General features: G+C 44.4%; 1 protein-coding gene and 1 long non-coding RNA gene across 3 annotated transcripts; both read right to left on the bottom strand.

Annotated features, from left to right (window-relative positions):
• Positions 1–4,085: 4,085 nt before the first annotated feature.
• On the bottom strand, positions 4,086–5,848 carry LOC120940555. 2 transcript variants are annotated; one of them, XR_005749448.1, is made up of 3 exons: positions 5,617–5,848; positions 5,398–5,512; positions 4,086–4,127 (listed from the first exon to the last, which is right to left on the bottom strand). It is a non-coding gene; the product is annotated as an uncharacterized LOC120940555 (long non-coding RNA). The 2 variants fall into 2 exon arrangements; XR_005749447.1 differs by lacking the exon at positions 4,086–4,127 and adding an exon at positions 4,707–4,742 and having other exon boundaries at positions 5,617–5,847.
• Positions 5,849–16,140: 10,292 nt separating this feature from the next.
• Positions 16,141–17,585, bottom strand: LOC120939616 (chemokine XC receptor 1-like). The gene has a single exon (XM_040351989.1). The coding sequence runs from the start codon at positions 17,376–17,378 to the stop codon at positions 16,362–16,364; it is 1,017 nt and encodes a 338-aa protein (XP_040207923.1). The 5' UTR covers positions 17,379–17,585; the 3' UTR covers positions 16,141–16,361.
• Positions 17,586–24,150: the final 6,565 nt, after the last annotated feature.

Raw genomic sequence — 24,150 nt, 5'->3', positions numbered from 1 at the left:
GATGTCAATGTAAATCGCGGCCCGAAATCGCAAAAAGTAGTAGAGGAACTCGGTGCAGCGCCAAAGATGCAGCGTTGCACCGATTAGGACGGTGCCATTCCCGGCAAATGCCGCTGATTTGAGATGCGATTTGACATGTGAAATCGCATCTCAAATCATACCAAATCGTACCCAGTGTGAACCTGGGCTAAAGTTAGGATCTCTTCCAGGTTCGGACTGACAACTCATGGGGCCCCTGGGCAATAGGATATTATGAGGCCCCCGGGCAATAGAAGATTATGGGGCCCCCGGGCAATAGAAGATTATGGGGCCACACAGTTTACACACATACAGTATACACAGACACACCGTATACACACACAGTATACATACACACAGAATACACATACACACTGAAAAGATACTGGGGAGGCGGGGCAACTATAATCTTGGGATTTTTTTTAAAACACAGATTTTTACATACTGTCCCTGGTTTTACTGAGGCTGGCAACCCTAATGGCATGGGGCCCTCGGGCAGTGCCCGAGTGCTCAAATGGTCAGTCCGCCCCTGACCTACTCAGATTCTGGGCCAGCTGAGTGGCGTCAGCCGACAGCAGACTTTTTAGCCCACTGTCAGCTAAATACGGGTCACAGGAGTGCAGAACTAAGTTCACCCCTGTGATCTACAGGAGAAGTTTATTTCCCTTAACATAAAATATTTAGTTGAAAGTTAAGTATGGTTTATATTCAAAAGAATTATAAATAATCTGAAGGAATGTGGTCCGAAACACAGTAGCTCTCTCTCTGTTTCCAGGCACATTCACCCACACTACTTTCAACTTTCATGTCACCTTCACTGCCACATCTCAGTTAGTTCCCCTTCACATCACAGCCCCTCTTTACAATATAGTGCCCCTTTGCAGTGCAGTCACCTTTACATCACAGTGCCCCTCTACATTAATGAAATGGGGACTGCTCTTTAAAGGGGGAACTGATCTGTAAAGGGGACTGCTCTGTAAAGGGGGCAATGTAATGTAATGGGGGACTGTGTTGTGAAGGGGAACTGAGGACACTGTGGGACTGCATTAAATGGGGTCTGTGATGTAAAGGGGACTGCACTGTAAAGGGGACACTGTGATATAAAGGGGACTGACCTGAAAAAGGGCACTCCCCTTTATATTACAGTGTCCCTAGCAATCACAGCCTCCACCATCACAGTGCCCCTGCAGTCTGCCCCCATCCTTCCCCCCTTTTCTCTCTAACATTACACTTCCCCATTACAATCTATTGTATGCCTCCCCTGCACAGGACACCTACCTTTGGCAAGGCAGAGGCTGTTATCAGTCCGTGTGTCCTCTCCTGGCACCTCCACCCATCTGGCTGATGATGTCATCCTATCAGCAGAGATGGGGAGGGAGGAGCTCTCACTCCGATCTGCAGCTCCTTGCATCACCTGCCCTGGGTATAGGATGACATTGTCGGAGGGGTGGGCAGAGGAACTGGGAGAGGACACATGGGCATGGTCCCACAGCAGATGAGTGGTACCCGAGGTCTGTGATATCCCTGTGCAGACCACAATCACCGCTCACCTCTTGCTGTGCGGCCCAGTCATCATCAGGCCACAGACTGGAACTGGTATGTGGCCTCGGGGTTGGGGACCCCTGCATTACATACTCCTAGCCAGGGTGTTTTTGTCTCAACATTTTCTGGTTGCTATGTAGTCCTAGACTAATTAATAAAGATCCTCTGTAATGTACAATCAAACAGTGTTGAGTATCTGCCCATATGTTATGCAGAGTATAAGCCAAGTTTTTCAGCACATTTTTTTGCTGAAAAAGCCCCCCTCGGCTTATACCCAAGTCTCACTGCCCATATGTTATGCAGAGAAAGGTACCACATATACCCGAGTATGAGAGGAGTTTTCAGCACATTTTTTTGTGCTGAAAAAGCCCCCCTTGGCTTACACTCGAGTCTCCCTGCCTCACTGTGCCCATCTGCAGTCTCATGCACCTGATATTCCAGCGCTGTGACATGCAGTCTAGTCAATGACCATCTAGTTTAACAAAGCCCCTCCTTCTCCTCTTCCGTAATAGGTGGAATACTGACTCACTAATGGGAAACTGAATCAGTGTTCCGTCACGGACGAGGAGGAGGCGGGGCTTTCTTACACTGGATGGCCACCGACTAGGCTGCATGTCACAGCGCCGGGAGATCAGGTACATGAGGCTGCAGACGGCCGCTGACTAGACTGCATGTCACAGCGCCGGGAGATCAGGTACATGAGGCTTCAGATGGCCGCCAACTAGACTGCATGTCACAGCGCCGAGAGATCAGGTACATGAGGCTGCAAATGGGCAAAGTGAGGCAGGGAGATGGGCGCAGTGAGGTATGCAGATGGGCACAGTGAGGCATGCAGATGGGCACAGTGAGGCTGCAAATGTGCACAATGAAGCTCCAAATGGGCACAGTAAAGCTGCAAATGGACACTGTGAGGCTGCAGTTGGGCACAGTGAGGCTGCAAATGGGCATAGTGAGGCTGCAAATGGGCACAGTGAGGCTGCAACCCTCTTTTACACTTATAGTAGCTGCTGCATTTCTCACCCTAGGCTTATACTCGAGTCACATAGTTAGTCAGGTTGAAAAAAAGACACAAGTCCATCCAGTTCAACCACAAAAAATAAAAAAAACAAAATAAAAAACACAGTAAAATCCTATACACCCAACTCCATACCCACAGTTGATCCAGAGGAAGGCAAAAAACCCCAGCAGAGCATGATCCAATTTGCTACAGCAGGGGAAAAAATTCCTTCCTGATCCCCCGAGAGGCAATCGGATTTACCCTGGATCAACTTTACCTACAAATCTTAGTACTCAGTTATATTCTGTACATTTAGAAAAGAATCAAGGCCTTTCTTAAAGCAATCTACTGAGCTGGCCAGAACCACCTCTGGAGGGAGTCTGTTCCACATTTTCACAGCTCTTACTGTGAAAAAACCTTTCCGTATTTGGAGGTGAAATCTCTTTTCCTCTAGACGTAAAGAGTGCCCCCTTGTCCTCAGTGTTGACCGTAAAGTGAATAACTCAACACCAAGTTCACTGTATGGACCTCATATATTTGTACATGTTGATCATATCCCCCCTTATTCTCCTCTTCTCAAGAGTGAATAAATTCAGTTCCTCTAATCTTTCCTCATAGCTGAGCTCCTCCATGCCTCTTATCAGTTTGGTTGCCCTTCTCTGCACTTTCTCCAGTTCTCCGATGTCCTTTTTGAGAACTGGTGCCCAAAACTGAACTGCATATTCCAGATGAGGTCTTACTAATGATTTGTACAGGGGCAAAATGATATCTCTGTCTCTGGAGTCCATACCTCTCTTAATACAAGAAAGGACTTTGCTCGCTTTGGAAACCGCAGCTTGGCATTGCATGCCATTATTGAGCTTATGATCAACTAAAACCCCCAGATCCTTCTCCACTACAGATCCCCCCAGTTGTACTCCCCCTAGTATGTATGATGCATGCATATTCTTAGCCCCCAAGTGCATAACTTTACATTTATCTACATTAAACCTCATCTGCCACTTAGTCGCCCAATTAGACAGAGCATTGAGGTCGGCTTGTAAATTGGAGACATCCTGCAAGGACGTTATTCCACTGCATAGCTTGGTGTCATCTGCAAAGACAGAAATGTTACTTTTGATCTCAGACCCAATATCATTTATAAATATATTGAAAAGTAAGGGTCCCAGCACTGAACCTTGGGGTACACCACTGATAACCTTGGACCATTCAGAGTAAGAATCATTAACCACGACTCTCTGAATTCTGTCTTTCGAAAAGAGAAAATTACCCCTAGGGGCTTTGTGCTGCAGCAAGGAATAGAAATGTACCAAAAAATGTATAAAAGTATAAATTTATTTAAATATGTTGTACGGAAAAAGCCCCAAACAGTAGGGACTCAAGATATGAACTTGGTAAAAAACATAAGTCATACATGGCAAATAAAAACACAAGGTAGAACAAGTACAGACATAGCATAACAGTACTGTAAGTATGCAAATACTATGGGCGAAAAACACCCCTACGCGTTTCGACCTTTTATAAGTAGCGGTCTTCTTCAGGGAGTATTAGTTAGACGCTGCCATAGGTTCTGTAAGATAGAAAATACATACAAAGAGATACATATAGATAAGTGGGACATAATAACAGAAGAACACAAAGAGGGCCCGCCACCCACAGCCATATAGGTAGATGGCAGGATGTGGGTAAACCTCCTACAAAAGTGGACTAGTGTATAAAATCCCACTGCCACTCACCCAAGACGTCCAATGGAAGGCGTAGACCCGGACCAGATGAACCACTGCCGCACCATCAAACTCTCCCGGGGGGTGCCAGAGGGGTGGAAAAAGGGGAGAGGAGCTCCCCTGGGTCAGTGTGGAAAAGGACTCCGAATTCAGGTGCACCACCAAGAGAGGTACCGCCCGGGCCTACGAGAGGTCACCAGATAGCGCGCCAAAGCCGCGGGCCGGAGGGGGGGGGGGGCGGCAGGCAAAAAGGGGGGGGAAGGAGGGCAAACCGAGGCGGGGAAGGAGCACAGGGGGGGGGGGGGCAACGGGGCCGGGGATGGCGGATCAGGGCCAAGCAGGTGGGGACGGGCACACGCGCCTGGCTAAGTCACAGGGGGGCCCGGCACCACCGTGTACACCGGGATGGGTAAGTTGGGGTGCGGGGGGGGCGCTCCCCTCCTGAGGTTGCGGTGAAGACCCTGTAATGTAAATACATGTATATGTATAAGACTGGGAAGCATGTCTAGAGAATAAAAATGGTAAATATATAAGTACACACCAGGCTGAACAAGAAGCCTGATGTGTAGGCATGGAAATTGCGTGAGGGAGATGCACAGGGGAGAAAAAGATGTGGGAATGAGGGGAAACAACAAAACAACAATAGGACACAGAGTGAAAACAAACCAAAAATAATGAGCATGGAAAAAGTACATAAAACAAAACAAAGAGGGTGTGTAAGTGACTGAATAAAGGAATGAATGAATAGAAATGAAGAATGCAGTGTGTGGTCTAGTGAGAAATGTGGAAGTGTATGTAAAAGGGATGTGGTAGAGCAGCAGTGTGAGGTAGGACAGCAAAAGAAAAATGGAAAACAACAAGGGGAGAAGGGAGAAAGGATGAAAGGGGAACGGGAAATATTGCAGTGAAAAAGAGAAGATAAAGGAAAACAAATGAAAATAAAAATAATGATGAAAATGCTGATAATAATCATATGACTATAAGTGTATGAGTGATCTATGGGTGTGTGTGCAGGTGAGTGAAATTATAAAAACAGGTGAATAAGAGGAGGGTGGAAAAAGAAAATGCAGGGGAAAAGGGGCTAGTATGGAAACAAATGAAAAGGTGAAAAAATACCTGTGCTATCTGTAAAGCTCACAGAGGTAAGATGGTCAGATGGTAAAATGGTTGAAGCTGTAGCCTTCCTGTTAAGGAGGGATGTTGAGACACCTATTGAAGGAGGTGCTGACGTCTGTTGAAAAGTAAACGAAGTAGAAGAGTAAGATAATAATGGGGATACCGGGGTGGATGGCAGGTTTGCTGGAAATGGAAAAGAGAGCCAAGGCTCCCACTTACCTTCCTGCAGCCAAAATCTGTCATAACCACCAAACACAGTCGCCGTGGGATCTAAATTTGTCCCAATAAGGCTGGCTGCTTATATAAGGTATATCTTGAACAGGTGAGGGAGTGCACTCCCTCTACACCTGTAGCGACCCCACCCTATGATGCAGTAGGGGGCAGGCCCGGATGGACCCAACCCTGCCCGGGAACCACACCCACCGCTGTGGCAGATGTAAACATCGCCGAAGATCCCCCCCACTACACACACCCCCCCCACCCCACAGGGAAACCCCCCCCATCTACGAGAACGCCACACCCACCCCCCCACACGGCCAGACCGCCGCCCCCCCACCCACACCCACCCGCAGTAATACAGCGCGCCCAGGCCGCCATGAGGCGGCAAGTGGTGGCCTCCCCGGCGTTCCAGAAGGGACCGTTAGGTCCCCGGTGTACCAACTCCATCCTCCTCGTCCATGGACGGCAATGCGCAGGCACGCAGGTGGTGTAAGCCGCGCGCGGTCACGCGAGGCGTCGGCGCCATGACGCCATCGCGACCCCGCGCGCTCGGCAAGGGCGTGTGCTGGTCGCTAGGGACCTGGGACGCCGCCGGCAGGCGCAGAAACTCCCCCCAGTGGCCAGCGGGAAGAAGTCCATCAGAGAAAGCACAAGAGCCGGGGCCAGCCCGGATATGTGCAGAGTCCCCGCCTGCCGTGAGGCCCAGGGAAGGAAAAATCTCCTGCTGGCTACCGAACCATGTGCACCCATGGAGCCCCCAGGGGAAAATTGATGATGGAAGGATGCGGATGTGGTGACGGTCCAGGCCCAAAATCCAAGAATTGGACGTCCATGGGGGGTGGTAAAAATCTGGAAAAATATTATTAAAGTATATGTTAAATGCAGATTGCTGTGCGATCATATTTGGGTAAATGCTCCGCATCAGAGACAGATGCAAAGTACATTTGAATCGTGTAAGAAATTAATATACCAAATGGAAATATTAGTCTGAAACAAACAAAATAATGTATATGAGAACAGAACAAAGAAATGATAATAAAATCATAACTAAATTGGAGAGCTGAGCATATTGTAAATAAACATACACACTTGGAAAGGGGATCCAAAAGGGGAAAAAACAGCCATCTACTGATGGAAACAAAAAACCTTCAAAAAACAAACCGGGAAGGACACAGGACGCAGACATGTAGGATGAGAGGTAGGTCGCCATACAGGGCGGCCATAACTCTCCTGCGTCCTAGATTAAGTCGGTTTTCCCGGATGTAAACCCCTTTCGGGGAGGGAGCAAAGGAGATGGATTCGTTCAGGCCTGGGTACACCGTGGCATGGAGTATGAAAATCCACCTTTGCTCACGCTGGGGGAGGGCTTTGTTCCAATCGCCGCCCCTGATCGGTATATGAACTCGATCAATGGCGGCGAAGATGGTTTTAGGCATTTTATAATTGTGTTTAAAAACCACATGCCTGCCAAGGGGCAGGTATCGGTTTACAGTTTGCATGTTATATTCGTGCCTGGCTGCACGACATCAAAATTCTTGTTTAGTCTTGCCAACGTAGAATGCGTTGCATTCACATGATATTGGGTAGACAACTCCGTGGGTCTGGCAGTTAGCGAAATGGTGTGGAAAAAACATCACACCATTGGGTAATGGGAAGGATTTCTCCTTACGCATAAGGGGACAATGCGAGTACTGGCCGCATGGAAAGGTTTCCAAATGCGGGACAGTGTTTCTTTGTGGTGGCCCCTTTAAATTCGCTCTGCACTGGCTTGTCTTTTAAGGACATGGCCCTTTTAAAAGTAATGGAAGGAGAACCAGTAACAAGTTTGTTGGTCTTTGGATACTCATGTTGAACAGATTATCAATGGTGTGTCAAAAAACAATTGAATCAAAAAACCAAATGCATAAATAAATACAACAGACCTAAAGCTCATGTCCTGAGTCCATGGGTATGAACCCTGGGGAACGGGTGTTTAGCCACCCAAATAAATTTTAGCAAGGAAAGGGTATTGGAACCCATGGATAAAGAATGCTGCACACCCCTGATATGTCTTGAGAAAAGAGAAAATTACCCCTAGGGGCTTTGTGCTGCAGCAAGGAATAGAAATGTACCAAAAAATGTATAAAAGTATAAATTTATTTAAATATGTTGTACGGAAAAAGCCCCAAACAGTAGGGACTCAAGATATGAACTTGGTAAAAAACATAAGTCATACATGGCAAATAAAAACACAAGGTAGAACAAGTACAGACATAGCATAACAGTACTGTAAGTATGCAAATACTATGGGCGAAAAACACCCCTACGCGTTTCGACCTTTTATAAGTAGCGGTCTTCTTCAGGGAGTATTAGTTAGACGCTGCCATAGGTTCTGTAAGATAGAAAATACATACAAAGAGATACATATAGATAAGTGGGACATAATAACAGAAGAACACAAAGAGGGCCCGCCACCCACAGCCATATAGGTAGATGGCAGGATGTGGGTAAACCTCCTACAAAAGTGGACTAGTGTATAAAATCCCACTGCCACTCACCCAAGACGTCCAATGGAAGGCGTAGACCCGGACCAGATGAACCACTGCCGCACCATCAAACTCTCCCGGGGGGTGCCAGAGGGGTGGAAAAAGGGGAGAGGAGCTCCCCTGGGTCAGTGTGGAAAAGGACTCCGAATTCAGGTGCACCACCAAGAGAGGTACCGCCCGGGCCTACGAGAGGTCACCAGATAGCGCGCCAAAGCCGCGGGCCGGAGGGGGGGGGGGGCGGCAGGCAAAAAAGGGGGGGGAAGGAGGGCAAACCGAGGCGGGGAAGGAGCACAGGGGGGGGGGGCAACGGGGCCGGGGATGGCGGATCAGGGCCAAGCAGGTGGGGACGGGCACACGCGCCTGGCTAAGTCACAGGGGGGCCCGGCACCACCGTGTACACCGGGATGGGTAAGTTGGGGTGCGGGGGGGCGCTCCCCTCCTGAGGTTGCGGTGAAGACCCTGTAATGTAAATACATGTATATGTATAAGACTGGGAAGCATGTCTAGAGAATAAAAATGGTAAATATATAAGTACACACCAGGCTGAACAAGAAGCCTGATGTGTAGGCATGGAAATTGCGTGAGGGAGATGCACAGGGGAGAAAAAGATGTGGGAATGAGGGGAAACAACAAAACAACAATAGGACACAGAGTGAAAACAAACCAAAAATAAGGAGCATGGAAAAAGTACATAAAACAAAACAAAGAGGGTGTGTAAGTGACTGAATAAAGGAATGAATGAATAGAAATGAAGAATGCAGTGTGTGGTCTAGTGAGAAATGTGGAAGTGTATGTAAAAGGGATGTGGTAGAGCAGCAGTGTGAGGTAGGACAGCAAAAGAAAAATGGAAAACAACAAGGGGAGAAGGGAGAAAGGATGAAAGGGGAACGGGAAATATTGCAGTGAAAAAGAGAAGATAAAGGAAAACAAATGAAAATAAAAATAATGATGAAAATGCTGATAATAATCATATGACTATAAGTGTATGAGTGATCTATGGGTGTGTGTGCAGGTGAGTGAAATTATAAAAACAGGTGAATAAGAGGAGGGTGGAAAAAGAAAATGCAGGGGAAAAGGGGCTAGTATGGAAACAAATGAAAAGGTGAAAAAATACCCACATCCTGCCATCTACCTATATGGCTGTGGGTGGCGGGCCCTCTTTGTGTTCTTCTGTTATTATGTCCCACTTATCTATATGTATCTCTTTGTATGTATTTTCTATCTTACAGAACCTATGGCAGCGTCTAACTAATACTCCCTGAAGAAGACCGCTACTTATAAAAGGTCGAAACGCGTAGGGGTGTTTTTCGCCCATAGTATTTGCATACTTACAGTACTGTTATGCTATGTCTGTACTTGTTCTACCTTGTGTTTTTATTTGCCATGTATGACTTATGTTTTTTACCAAGTTCATATCTTGAGTCCCTACTGTTTGGGGCTTTTTCCGTACAACATATTTAAATAAATTTATACTTTTATACATTTTTTGGTACATTTCTATTCCTTGCTGCAGCACAAAGCCCCTAGGGGTAATTTTCTCTTTTCTCAAGACATATCAGGGGTGTGCAGCATTCTTTATCCATGGGTTCCAATACCCTTTCCTTGCTGAATTCTGTCTTTCAGCCAGTTTTCTATCCATTTACAAACTGATATATCCAATCCTGTAGACCTCAATAAATCAATAAATCAATAAATCAATAAGTCAATAAATTCTCCCATTTTTTTGTGGTAAAGTTGCCTCTGCTTATATTCGGGTCAGCTTATACTCGAGTATATAAGGTATGTATTATTAAAAAAAGTTTCAGTTTTTAAAAATGATGCCTTGTGCCGAGAGATATATACAGTGGCCCAGATTCAGGTAGAATCGCGCAATATTTGCGTGGGCAAAGAGCAAAAATTTTTCTCTGCGCCCACGCAAATATTGCGCTTTGCCCGCGATTCACGGAGCAATTGCTCCGTAAATTGCGCGGGCGATATGCTAAACAGCCGGGCGTAAGGCTGCCTAATGTAAATGATCCCGCCGGGGGCGGGAATCATTTAAATTAGGCGCGCTCCTGCGCCGAGCGAACAGCGCATGCTCCGTCGGGAAACTTTCCCGACGTGCATTGCGGCAAATGACGTCGCAAGGACGTCATTTGCTTCTAAGTGAACGTGAATGGCGTCCAGCGCCATTCACGGTTCACTTACGTAAACGACGTAAAATTTGAACGTCGCGAGCGGGAAGCGCAGCTATACTTTAGCATTGGTTGCTCCTGCTAATAGCCTTATGCTAAAGTCGCCGTACGGAAACTCCGTACCTTGCGTGCGCAGGGCCCGCGCAACTTTTGTGAATCGGTGGTAGTATGCAATTTGCATACTATACGCCGATCACAATGGCCGCGCCCCCTAGCGGCCAACGCAAGAATGCAGCCTGGGATGTGAAGGCATAAGGAGGCTTATGTCTGTCACATCCTAGGCTGCAGTCGGTGTAACGAGGTTCCTGAATCAGGAGCACTCGTTACACCGGAGCAAGTAAGCCCTTGCGCAAGTAAGCCTATGGTTGCGCGGGCGCAAGTGCTTCTTGAATCTGGCCCAGTATGTTTGCAAGACACTTATGCCGCGTACACACAATCGGTCAAATCGAGGAGAACAGTCTGATGGACCGTTTTCATCGGACCAAACCGATCGTGTGTGGGCCCCATCGGTTAATTATCCATAGGTTAAAAAAAGCAATCTTGTTTTAAAATCCACGCATGCTCAGAATCAAGTCAGTGCATGCTTGGAAGCATTGAACTTTTTTTTCAGCACGTCGTTGTGTTTTACGTCACCGCGTTCTGACACGGTAGTTTTTTTAACTGATGGTGTGTAGGCACGACTGACCATCAGTCAGCTGATGGTCCATCAGACCGTTTTCATCGGATGGACCGATCGTGTGTACAGGGCTTTATTTGTACCACTGTAATTAATGAGCACTTTGTACAAGGAATGTGGCAAATGTGTGTGGTGTAAATTTTATGTATGTGTTTGATAGAAACTGGCTAGCGTCAGGACAGTATGCAAGAACTTGAATACAAGTCTAAAAAGAGAAGTACTTCTACATAAAAGTAAGAGATGTAAAACCCTGCTGATGTGACCTCTTCCCCCTCCTTCCTCTATTCCTCCTCTGCTTCTGTCTTCACCTCTTCCTCCTCACCCTCCTCTACCCACCCCTTCTCCCTCTGTTTCTCTTCCCCTTTTTTTTTCAACCCTACCAGTGGCTCATCACATTGGAAGTAGTGTGAAGTGGCTCACAAAGCCTGTCTCTTCTTACTCCTCTCAGACTCCTCCAATGTTATTATGTTAGGGTGACCAGACATCTCCGGTTTCAGGGAACAGCCCCTGGATTGAGGACACTGTCCCCGGACCAAGTCTATCCCTGGTTTTGTCCCCGGATTGGATTTAAAAGCGGGCTGGGGAAATTTCAAAGACAGTCAGTGCAGAATAAAAAAAAAATGAATTCTGAATTACACACTCCCACTCTGCCGCTCCAACTAGCTTAGGGGGTGTATTTTTTTCCATTATCTGTGCCCCTTTCTGATGATCATATGCTGGTCGGAGCAGACGGACTATTTCTTCAGTTTCGGGTGCATGCCCATTCAGCTCCCCTCGGATGTTCTTCTGCCTTGGCTCAAGTCCCGGCCAGCCACCTGCCTGCTTATCTCCTTGCCTTCCCTGGCGGAGTGATCTTCCTCCGCACCCCACCCAGTAGTAGCCAGGGCCTGGAGAGTAAGACTTGACAGGCTGTGAGGCGGGCAGTGACGGGCAGAGAGTCGCTGATTGCTGCCATTTCTAGTAAAAAAAAAAAAATATGTCCCCGGATTTCATTTTAAAAATCTGATCACCTTACTCTAGGCTCTGTATGTCTTCCCTAAGCTCAGTGGGTTGATTGCTTCTGCCTTTTAAGCTAAAGGAGACAAATATCTCCAAGACAGGCGGTAAATAGAATTCTACCTTAAAGGACAGTCACCATGAAAAAAAAGATAAACATTCTCTTATCTATCCTAGACTAAAAATCTGGCTTTACATACAAGTTCAAGCTGCAAATTTGGACCGTAACAGCTGGATTCAGGTACGGCGGCGTATTAGTGAGTCGGCGTAGCATATCGTATTTACGCTACGCCGCCGTAAGTCAGAGAGGCAAGTGCTGTATTCACAAAGCACTTGCCTCCTAAGTTACGGCGGCGTAGCGTAAATGGGCCGGCCTAAGCGCGCCTAATTCAAATGTGAAACAGGGGGGCGTGTTTTATGTCAATGACTGGTGACCCGACGTGATTGACATTTTTAACGAATGGCACATGCACCGTTCATGGACATATCCCAGTGTGCATTGCTCCAAAGTTTCGACGTTAACGTAAATTACGTTCAGCCCCATTCACGGACGACTTACGCAAACGACGTAAAATTTTAAAATTTCGACGCGGGAACGACGGCCATCCTTAACATTGGCTAGGCCAGCTATTTGTTCGACTAACTTTACGCCGGAAAAAGCCTTACGTAAACTACGTAAAAAAATGCGCCGGGCGCACGTACGTTTCTGAATCTGCGTATCTAGCTCATTTGCTCGTAACTGTCTCTGAATCCAGCTATAAGTGTTTAGTTATACTAAATAAGGTCCTGTAGAAAACTAAATTGATTGTATCTGGACTAGCAATAAAGTTCAAATTCCTTCACGTAGACTAATTCTGCCTCCCACACACATATTATTGCATTCACACGCCAGCTTGGGTCTCTAAAGCTTTGAAAGGCCTATTTTTCTCTTCTGCTACAAGGGAGTATATATCAAGAAATTACTTTCTTTTGTGTAACTAATAAATGTTTCTAACAGCAGAAGGCTGTTACCGGGAATACTCTAGAAATGAACACTGTCAACTTATCCAGAAGCATAACTGAAAGCCTCTGAGTGCTGGTGCAAAATTGATTATAGCTACAGATATGTTGTGAGTACACAGCTGATAGATTAGAAGTGACAATTATGGCAGACAGTGTGCGTTCAGGGTTACTCATATATGGGCCTCAGTCCCTATGTGAATGAGGCCTTAATAGCAAGGGCTCAAAACAGTTTATACCTATGCAGACACACCCTCATCTGCACACATACAGTATACTGTATGCATGCACACACAAGTTTTATTTTATTTTTATTTATTTTTTCACTTTTTATTGCATAATTTGATTTCATACATTCCTATTTTGTTTCTTCCTGTGTGACATGTTTGCATTTACTTGCCCAGTAAAGGAATGTACAGTATTTGAATATAATGTTTATTTGTTTTTTGTCCATTTATTGCTATAATTGCATTAATATATGGTGCACTGCCTTGTTAATGATAATCATTTAGAATTTAACCACTTAAGGACCGCCGCACGACTATATACGTCGACAGAATGGCACGGCTGGGCACATGGACGTACAGGTACGTCCCCTTTAAGAGCCCAGCCATGGGTCACACCCGGTCCAAAGCTCCGTGACCGTGCCCGCGGGACATGCGGATCCGATCGCTGCCGGTGTCCCACGATCGGGTCACAGGAGCTGAAGAACGGGGAGAGGTGAGTGTAAACAAACCTTCCCCGTTCTTCTCTTGGGCTTGTCACTGATCGTCTGTTCCCTGTCATAGGGAACAATGATCAGTGACGTCACACGTCCAGGCGCGCCCCCCTACAGTTAGAAAAAACACTTTAGTACACACTTAACCCTTTAACGCCCCCTAGTGGCTAACCCCTTAACTACCATTGTCATTTTCACAGTATCAGTGCATTTTTATAGCATTTTTCGCTGTGAAAATGACAATAGTACCAAAAATTTGTCAAAAGTGTCCGATGTGTCCGCCATAATGTCGAAGTCACAAAAAAAATCGCTGATCGCCGTCATTACTAGTAAAAAAAAATATTAATAAAAATGCCATAAAACTATCCCCTATTTTGTAAACGCTATAAATTTTGCGCAAACCAATTAATAAATGCTTATTGCGATTTTTTTTACAAAAATATGTAGAAGAATACGTATCGGCCTAAACTGAGGGAAACAATTTTTTTATATCTTTTTTGGGGATAATTATTATAGCAAAAAGTAAAAAATATTGTTTTTCTTTTTCAAAATTGTCGCTTTATTTTTGTTTATAGAGCAAAAAATAAAAACCGCAGAGGTTATCAAATACCACCAAAAGAAAGCTCTATTTGGGTGAAAAAAAGGACACCAATTTTGTTTGGGAGCCACGTCGCATGACCGCGCAATTGTCAGTTAAAGCGACGCAGTGCTGAATCACAAAAAGGGGCCAGGTCCTTAACCTGCATATTGGTCCGGGTCTTAACCGGTTAAAGGATAAGATCACCTTTTGTAACATGTTACAAGTTACATCCATATTCTAGGTGAAACAGGTTCCAGGTGCACTGGCCCCCCGCAGCCCTCCCAATCCCCCTTTTTGACAATGAGCAGATGACCTTCTCCTCCCGCTCACTGTCACAATTTAAAAAAAAACTTGGGCATGCGGGACTCCGTCTGTCTGCCTGTTTCATTCATTCACAGTGTTCTGTAAATGTGAATATACAAGTCCCGACAGCCCTTTCAGCTGTAGTTCTCAATGAACTACCAGGGTGCTGTTCAGCGATCTAGTAGTTAATTTAGTTTTCCTGTCAGAGTGTAACTGCCTGGCCATATCGGAGGTATGGGCAGACAGCTACACAGACAGTCTGCAGGACTATGGCATTACACCCTTGATCTTCTGATCATTGATGGAATGCTCTACAAGCTCCTTTTTACTTGCAAAAATAAATGCATTTTTTATTTTTTTTTGGAAAGGTGTACTCGTGCTTTAAACAATAATTAAGCATATATGTCACTGAGAGCACATTGAAACTTCCATTTAAATTACTCTGTTATGAACACTTTGCAGTGGAAATATGTGATTTTCTATTATGATTTTATTTTAGTGTACCTGAAAGCTGCATCAGTAGGTCTCCATAATATGTCTGTCTGAAATATAAACTTTTTTAACTTCAGGAAGGTACCTTCAGATTATATTGCATATACGATATCTTAACAACTCTAAATTATTAACCAGTCAACTCTAGGCAGCACAAAATACTTAGGGCCAGATTCACGTACAGCGGGCACAAGTTTACGTAACCGGTTTACGTTACACCGCCGCAATTTTTCCGATTTAGTGCCCGATCCACAAAGCACTTACCTGGAAATTTGCGGCGGTGTATCGTAAACAGGTCCGGCGCAAGGCGGTCCAATTCAAATGGGGCGGATACCATTTAAATTAGGCGCTCCCAAGCCGGACGTACTGCGCATGCTCTCGTCGCAAATTTCCCGACGTGCTTTGCGCGAAATTTCGGCGCGCCAACGTTTTGTGAATCGCAACGTGAAAAAAGATTTACGCCGGGAAAAATAAAAGATTTAAAAAAAATTCAAAAGTGACGCGGGAAAGACAGGCATACATTAACATGGTGGAGTACTTTTACACCATGTTAAAGGTGCCCTATCTTTGCGACGGAAATCTAACACTCGCGACGACGTAACAACGGGAAAAATCTTTGTGGATCGCCGTAACTCCTAATTTGCATACCCGACGCTGGTTTACGATGCAAACTCCCCCCAGCGGCGGCCGCGGTACTGCATCCTAAGATCCGACAGTGTAAGTCCATTACACCTGTCGGATCTTCTGCCTATCTATGCGTAACTGATTCTATGAATCAGTCACATAGTTAGAAACAGAGATACTACGGCGTATCAGAAGATACGCCGTCGTATCTCTTTTGTGAATCTGGCCCTTAGTTACTTGTTTATCTAAGCATGACTGTCTTGAAGAATCTCTCTTGAAAAGTATTGCGTACATTAGATCAGTATGGTTAAAGTAATATCTGTATGTTTGTGGATCTATAGATTTAGAGTCAACCATGGGATTGGCAATGCAAGACAACAATTTCTATTTTGATTGTTACCAATGCTTTCTTTATTATGTGAAATAAAAAAAATAAAAAAAGGATACATACTAATAATCTGTTATAGTCCTTTTTATCTCAAAATACATTTTAATGATTATCTTATTGCTGAGAAAAGAAATTGTGGATCTTTGACAGTACAGAATATTTACTTAAGAGTTATACACTTAACAGCGTCCCTAGAAAATGACTTTGATTACTTACAGTAATACCTTCCCATATTTTTATGGTCCTGGATAATACATTGTACACTTTTGGTTAGTAAACAGAGTCTATTCCATTATGAAAATGGTCATGGGAACTAATTCTGGTTACATGCACCTCTTCTTGCTTCTTGCAAGGGCAATAACATTTTATCAGATGCTTTAAATGTCTTCTGAATTTAATCCCAACAAAAGCATAAAAGATAGGGTTCAGGAAACAATGTGAAAGTGCTATTTTTTCACTAACATATTTTGCATAGTCAATACGTTTAACCAATTCACATTCCATAATAAAATCTTGATGGTGAAATGATTGCAACAAGATGGTAACATTGTAAGGTGTCCAGCTGAAAAAGTATACCACAACAATAATAAGAATGAGTCTAACTGGTTTGTGGTTCCGTTGTGATCGAGATTGTTGTAATGTCCTTATAATTTTATAATAACAGAATATGACAGAAAAGAAGGCAAGTAGAAAGAAGATATTTTGTTGATAGTGGCTTATCAACACAGGGAATACTTGATCATATTCACATTTGTTAAGATCACCATTTTTTCGATGTACTTGAAAGATCATCACAGGGACTGAAGCAGCTATGCTCATTAACCAGGCAAACACAGTGATCAGAATTCCAAACAAAGGTTTTTTGGCTTTTAAAGCAGACAGTGGATCCACAACTGCAAGATAACGATGATACGTAAGAAATGTCAAGAAGATAAGTCCACTGTAAAATCCTATGGAGAAAAGGATGTTGAATACTTTGCAAGCCATAGCCCCAAATACCCATCCTTGACTATGGTAGACAGTAAAAATTGGCAAACAGAATGTTAAAATCAGGTCCGCGATAGACAGATTAAATATAAAAATGTTTGTAAGTGACTCCAGACTTTCATATGTGATTATAATCCAGAGGACAAGGCAATTTCCAATGATCCCAAAAATAAAAAAAATGGGATTTAAAATGTTTGTTAAAAGAGTTACAAACATTTTAACATCCTCTTTGTTGCATGGTGGGACTATGAAATAATCGTAATCAGATGTATAATCTGAAAATGTAGTTGCTTCCATCATAGATTTCTTACTTTTTCTTTTACCTATGTAAATAAGAAAATAAACAGATGTTATAGTTGTTCGGCAAGCAGTTATTAGTTTCCTAAAAATGGATATGGTCTTACCCTTTGCAAAGGTGAAGGAACTAAAAGTGAAGAGCCTGTTACATTTGATAAAAGTGTTGTAACTTCTTCTTTTTTTTTTTTTTTTCAATGTAGCTACATTGAGAGGAAATAGGCCTTCAAATGTTATTTTTGTTTGGTTTTCTTCTGTGGTTTATTGAGAAGTCTTCTCAGGAAGAAAAATAGAAACTTTACAGGCCAAACAGCTACTCATTCATATTGTTTCAATTTTAGGAAAACAGCTTTATATAAGCAACAAAGGTCACTCACACGTGTTAACAGTGGAATACATCATCTGGTAGAGCAATGCTCCCCAACCTTTTTATCGCCGCGGATCGGTAAACGTTTGATAATTTTTCCGTAGCCCGCTTGTTTTGATTTAATTTAATAATTAATTAATTCATGGGGGAGGCAGAGAAGAGAGCGGTGACTGACAGGAGCTCACTGATAACTGAATGATTTGTGGTCATGTGATCACTCGGGCTTAGAGCCAGCGGCAGATAGCTGAAGCATTGGACCAATGCTGCAGCATGGGTTGAATATGCATGTTTGTTCTTTTGTGAGCCCCAAACTTCTCCTTTAATGCTGAGCATGTATTATACTTTGTGACTTGACACATTACCCCCTAAGCACACAGGGAAGCCACTGTATTTCTTATTAGCAGGACCTAGCATAACGTGACCCCAGGCCCGGTGCCTGAGCAAACCCTGTAATATAGCAGGCTGTATGATGCAAGAACCACTAGGTAGGGGACATGAAATACACACTGTGATTCCCTTCACCCATCACTGTCACCCACTTCCTCTGTGCATTTACCTCACGGCAGCTTCTCTTCAGTCCCCACGTCTCCGACCTCGAGTCCTCAGTCCTCCCGCGGCGCCTCCTCCTCGGCCAATGGCGTAGGGTTTGCCTTTCGGCCAATCAGGAAGCGGGAGGACCCACTCCCTGATTGGCCAGGAGGAGGATCAGTGTAACAATAGCGAATTTTCATTCGCTATTGTCACACAATGGGCGGGCTCGGAGGGCGCAATGCTCTGCCTCGGCCACCACAGTGAAATTATTTAAAGTTCCTTGGGCGGCCCGGTACCGTTTGATCCCCCAGGGGTTGGGGAACACTGTGGTAGAGGACTGGGCAGTACTCTTCCAGGCCTCTTCAAGCACTATTTTCCAAAGAAATGTCTATTTGCCTCTCTGCTGCAGTACACGCACATCTTCTTTCTTTTCATGATTTACAACTCCTAAATCAATTATTTTCTTAACTGATCCAACCAACTGACTTTCACCCACACACAGAACATTACCCTGGCTCCCCAACCAATCTGTTATTATAAAAGAATATCAATACATGTGAACTAATGTTCAAAGTGATAGAAACAGCGCTAAGAACAGGTGAAAGCCTGTTCAAGGTTAGAGTCCTGAATGAGTGATGGAGTGGAGGTGATCTTTAAATGGTATTTATGCACCAAATAGTAGAAACCATTTCATGTGTGGATAAATAAAATAAAATAGAATGAAAATTGCACCAAAGAATGTGGTTAAGTCACCCAAATGAAAAGGGTATCAGCTTACCACTGCAAATCAATAAGTGATTTGCATACAAACCATCAAATCATACAGATGCTGCACGGGCAGGATGGCTCAAATGGAGGTACATGTAAAGTAAAAGAACACACAGATCATAGTGCAAAAAAACTTTAACACTGGCTCCAATTAAGTGTGGAATAAATCCACTAGTTAATGCCCGTACAGTATAAATATATAAACCGTGCACAAAATAAGTGATTTCACCGGTCTGCTCGTATCCACAGGGGTCCGCGTATGCTGCGGGTGCGATGTTATGATTTCCTCGCTGTGGTTTGTTGTTGGAGCGCGGTGGAACGCACTATAGATTTCCTTGTAGCGTCCGTCTGTATCTGTTATTATGCAAAGCATCAGTACATCTCTAAATAACAGTACATAAAAAATAGTAAGGACGTACCTAGGGAATTCTGGCTACTCTACTAATAGTAGGGAAGAATGCAGGTAGGCATGAGTGCCTAGTACAGAAACTTCACGAGAGGCACATTGCATTTAACTTTCATATATATTTTAAATATTTAATGTGGAAAGAAATAGTGGGATGCCACAGAAAAACAAATCCAAGGTGGTGTACCTACAGCAGGCTTTTAGGAGGATACCCCATTTTGGGGAACTGTTGCAGAAACTGGGTATGTCATTGATCAAGCTGTGGTATTCCTATGCTACATGAATAGTGCCAGACTTTTCCCTGTAATTGTAATACAGTGCTCCCTCTCTCTTTGTATTGCTGCTTCATTGCAATGAAAGCCTTTCTGGCTTCGGGTTACAGTATTTTATTGCATAGATTTGTATGATGGGTGTTTTTCTATGTAGTTTATTTTAGGGATGCACCAATGCCATTTTTTTAACACCAAGTATGAGTACCGATACTTTTTTTTTCAAGTACTGGTTGATACCAATTACCGATACCTATTGCCTAGGAAAGGAATATACGTGGGTGGTTTGGGAAGTGGGGGTTATTAGGGAGTTGGGTGAGGCTGGGGTGAGGGCGAAATAGGGATTGGTGAGAGAGTTGGGATGAAAAGGGCTGGGATCGCTGGGGGAAGAGGATGGGGATGGGAGGGTCATTGGGAGACATGGGGGCAGAGGTGACAGCTGGTGAAGGTAAGTAGGATGAAACACAGGGAGGGCACAGCACAGGAGGCAGGAGGGCACAGTACAGGGGGTTAGGAGTGAAAAGCACAGGGGGTTAGGAGGGCAAAGCATAGGGGTTTAGGAGGGCAGGGTTCGGGCACAGTACAAGCAGAGTGCAGGGTTCATGCACAGTACATGCAGGGTTCAGGCACAGTACATGCAGGGTTCAGGCACAGTACATGCAGAGTCAGTGCAGGGTTTAGGACACAGTACATACAGAGTGCGGGGTTTAGGGCATAGTACATACAGAGTGTAGGGCACAGTACATACAGAGTGCAGGGTTCAGGCACAGAACATACATAGTGCAGGGCACATTACATATAGAGTGCAGGGTTTAGGGCATAGTACATACAGAGTGTAGGGCACCCAGCACAGTACATACAGAGCGCAGGGTTCAGGCACATTACATACAGAATGCAGGGCACGTTGCATACAGACTGCAGGGTTCAGGCACATTACATACAATGTGCAGGGCACATTGCATACAGAGTGCAGGGTTCAGGCACATTACATACAGAGCGCAAGGCACATTACATACAGAGTGCAGGGTTCAGGCACATTACATCCAGAGCGCAGGGCACATTACATACAGAGTGCAGGGTTCAGGCACAGAACATACAGAGTGCAAGGTTTAGGTGCAGAACACACAGAGAGCAGGGTTCGAGCACAGAACATACAGAGTGCAGGGTTCAGGCACAGTACATGCAGAGTACAGGGTTCAGTTCTCCCCAGGGGCGGACTGACCATTGAGTCACTCGGGCACTGCCCGAGGGCCCCATGCCACTAGGGGGCCCCATCCGGGTTGCCAGGCTCAGTAAAACCAGGGACAGTATGTAAAAATCTGTGTTTTTAGATCTGTCCCTGATATGTCCGAAAATGACATGCTTTTAATGTGAATATCCCAAGATTTTAGCTGCCCGCCTCTGCACTACCTCCTGACGTGGTGGCCATCTGTAAGCCAGAGGGGCCCCATAATCTTCTATTGCCCGGGGGCCCCATGAGTTGTCAGTCCGCCCCTGGTTCTCCCCCACCATTTCTTTCTACTGCATTCTCATCCACATGATCCCCCATCCACCCCTCCTCAGCTGTAACTTGGGTTCACATCTCCTTTACTGCCTTTCATCTTCTCACCCCTCCCTTAAAAGCTACATCCTGCACATGCCTTACCATTGTACTAATGTAAAGTACCTAGCCAACTCTAGCACAGACATCCCCCATTGCAAATGCTGCCTCTCTGCAGCCAGATCATTCGGTTGCGTCGGCATCCAGGCATCAGGGTCAGATAAAATGCAGCCTACCTCCCAAGGCCCCCCTCCTGCCCCTGACAGTACTACCTGGAGTACCAGCATCATCTTTGTCACAGCACTGCACTCAGGGAGACAAGCTTTCAAAAAGCCCTGATCCTAGTACAGATTTAGTTGACAGGCTGGGACTGATGTTGTGTCCAGTGCAGGTCTGAGGTCACTTCCAGTATCGGTTTAAGGTATCGGAGCATTTTCGCGAGTACCAATACTCCCACTAGTATCGGCACAACCCTAGTTTATATACATATACGGTATCTCACAAAAGTGAGTACAAAAATAAAAACACCCCTCACATTTTTGTAAATATTTTATTATATCTTTTCATGTGACAACACTGAAGAAATTACACTTTGCTACATTGTAAAGTAGTGCATGTAAAGCTTGCATAACAGTTTAAATTTGCTGTCCCCTCAAAATACTCAACACAAAGCCATTATTGTCTAAACCACTGGCAAAAAAAGTGAGTACACCCCAAGTGAAAATGTCCAAATTGGGCCCAACGTGTCAATATTTTGTGTGGCCACCATTATTTTCCAGCAATGCCTAAACCCTTTTGGGCATGGAGTTCACTAGAGCTTCACAGGTTGACACTTGAGTCCTCTTCCACTCCTACATGATGACATCACAGAGCTGGTGGATGTTAAGAGACCTTGTGCTCCTCCACCTTCCATTTCGGGATGCCTCACAGATGCTGAATAGGGTTTAGGTCTGGGGATATGCTTGGCCAGTCCATCACCTTTAACCTCAGCTTCTTTAGTAAGGCAGTGGTCGTCTTGGCGGTGTGTTTGGGGTCGTTATCATGTTGGAATACTGCCCTGAGGCACATTCTCCAAAGGGAGGGGCTTCTGCTTCAGTATGTCACAGTACATGTGGCATTCATGGTTCCCTCAATAAACTGTAGCTCCCCAGTGCCAGAAGCACTCATGCAGCCCCAGACCATGACACACCCATCACCATGCTTCACTGTAGGCAAGACACACTTGACTTTGTACTCCTCACCTGGTTGCCACCACACACGCTTGACACCATCTGAACCAAATAAGTTCATCTTGGTCCCATCAGACCATAGGACATGGTTCCAGTAAAACATGTCCATAGTCTGATTTATTGCTATTTAGTGGATATGCAGACCCTCAAATTGAAAAGCACCTCATCCCATACAATACAAAATGAAAAAAGGAGGGAAATGGGTACCTGAGAACCCTGGGATTTTAAACCGGTGCTGATAAAGCGTGAAAGGACACAGTTGTTGGAAAAATAGAAAAGATTTTTAATTTTTTATACATACAAAAGTGAATAAATATTTTGAAAACAAGACCAACTGAAGTTTTAAACATAGACGAACTTCAATCATGCAGGACGACTTGTTGCAGTTATAAAGGTAAAAAATCTATTGCGCTACTGCGAGTAATAAAATGTGAACCCAGTGTAAATTAATACATACAAAATAATATATATTAGTACTAAAGCTGCTATATCTATAGGTGCACAAAACCGCTGATAAGTAAATGGTGAAAGATGATAAGCGCTAAAGTAAAGGTGAAGTAAATATGTATAATGGCTAAAAGCCAACACAATGTGCACTAACAAGTGATGGGGTGGACTTTGCAGTCCAAACTGTGGAGATAGCCTCCCCACAGATGATAGAAAGTGTCACTGAGCAAAAAAAATTACAATTATGATAATAAATAATAAAAAAATAAAATTATAATATAATAAATGGTGCAATAGAGAGTCTATGGGTAAATGGTCAAATGGAGCAGGTGGAGTAAATGGATCTTCTAGACATGGAAAATGAATCCGACAACTGATCTCACATTGCCCTTACCTTCATCCGATGGTAAATAGGCATGTAGGGCAAGTAGTTCTTTCTTCTGCTGGTTCAGCGTTGCCTCTCCTTAATGGATACCAATAACATCCTGGATTGGTGAGTGATCCTAGAGAAATATTTCTCAATATGAAAAGGTTCAGAGTTCCTAATGAATAGGAAAAAAGGTGCAATCTTTGAGGATTAGCAGGGTCACTTAGTCCAGGGTCTGCAGCGGCATGCTGCTTGCTACCGTTAACGTTTTCTACCGTTTTAACAGATGGTGTCCTGCACCTTTTTTCCTATTCATTAGGAACTCTGGACCTTTTCATATTGAGGAATATTTCTCTATGCAGCAAAGGCTTTTCAGTGGTTGCCTTTCTCATATAGGTTCAATTGCAACAATTTAGGACCTTGTTTCTTTCTTTGCTACTTGATCCGGCCATCTACATTAACCCATTAAGGGACATCGTTTGTGAAAATGTTCTCCCAGGTTCATTTCTAATCAGGATCTTGGTATTTCTTGATTAGTCGACAAGAGATGAAATTGATTTTAAAAACTATACACGTTGGGTTAGTTCTAAACTCCTGAAGAAGCTCAAACAAGCGAAACATGTTGAGCGAACTATAACTGCAACAAGTCGTCCTGCGTGATTGAAGTTCGTCTATGTTTAAAACTTCAGTTGGTCTTGTTTTCAAAATATTTATTCACTTTTGTATGTATAAAAAATAAAAAATCTTTTCTATTTTTCCAACAACTGTGTCCTTTCACACTTTATCAGCACCGGTTTATAATGCCAGGGTTCTCAGGTACCCATTTCCCTCCTTTTTTCATGTCCATAGTCTGC

The sequence above is a fragment of the Rana temporaria genome, chromosome 5 (assembly GCF_905171775.1).
Source record: "Rana temporaria chromosome 5, aRanTem1.1, whole genome shotgun sequence".
Taxonomy (NCBI): domain Eukaryota; kingdom Metazoa; phylum Chordata; class Amphibia; order Anura; family Ranidae; genus Rana; species Rana temporaria.
The sequence above is the reverse complement of the archived record's forward strand: the minus strand, read 5'-3'. Positions and strand labels throughout refer to the sequence as shown.

Excerpts from the sequence above, each read along its gene's own strand:
- LOC120939616 (XM_040351989.1), bottom strand. The coding sequence starts at position 17,378 with ATGATGGAAGCAACTACATTTTCAGATTATACATCTGATTACGATTAT.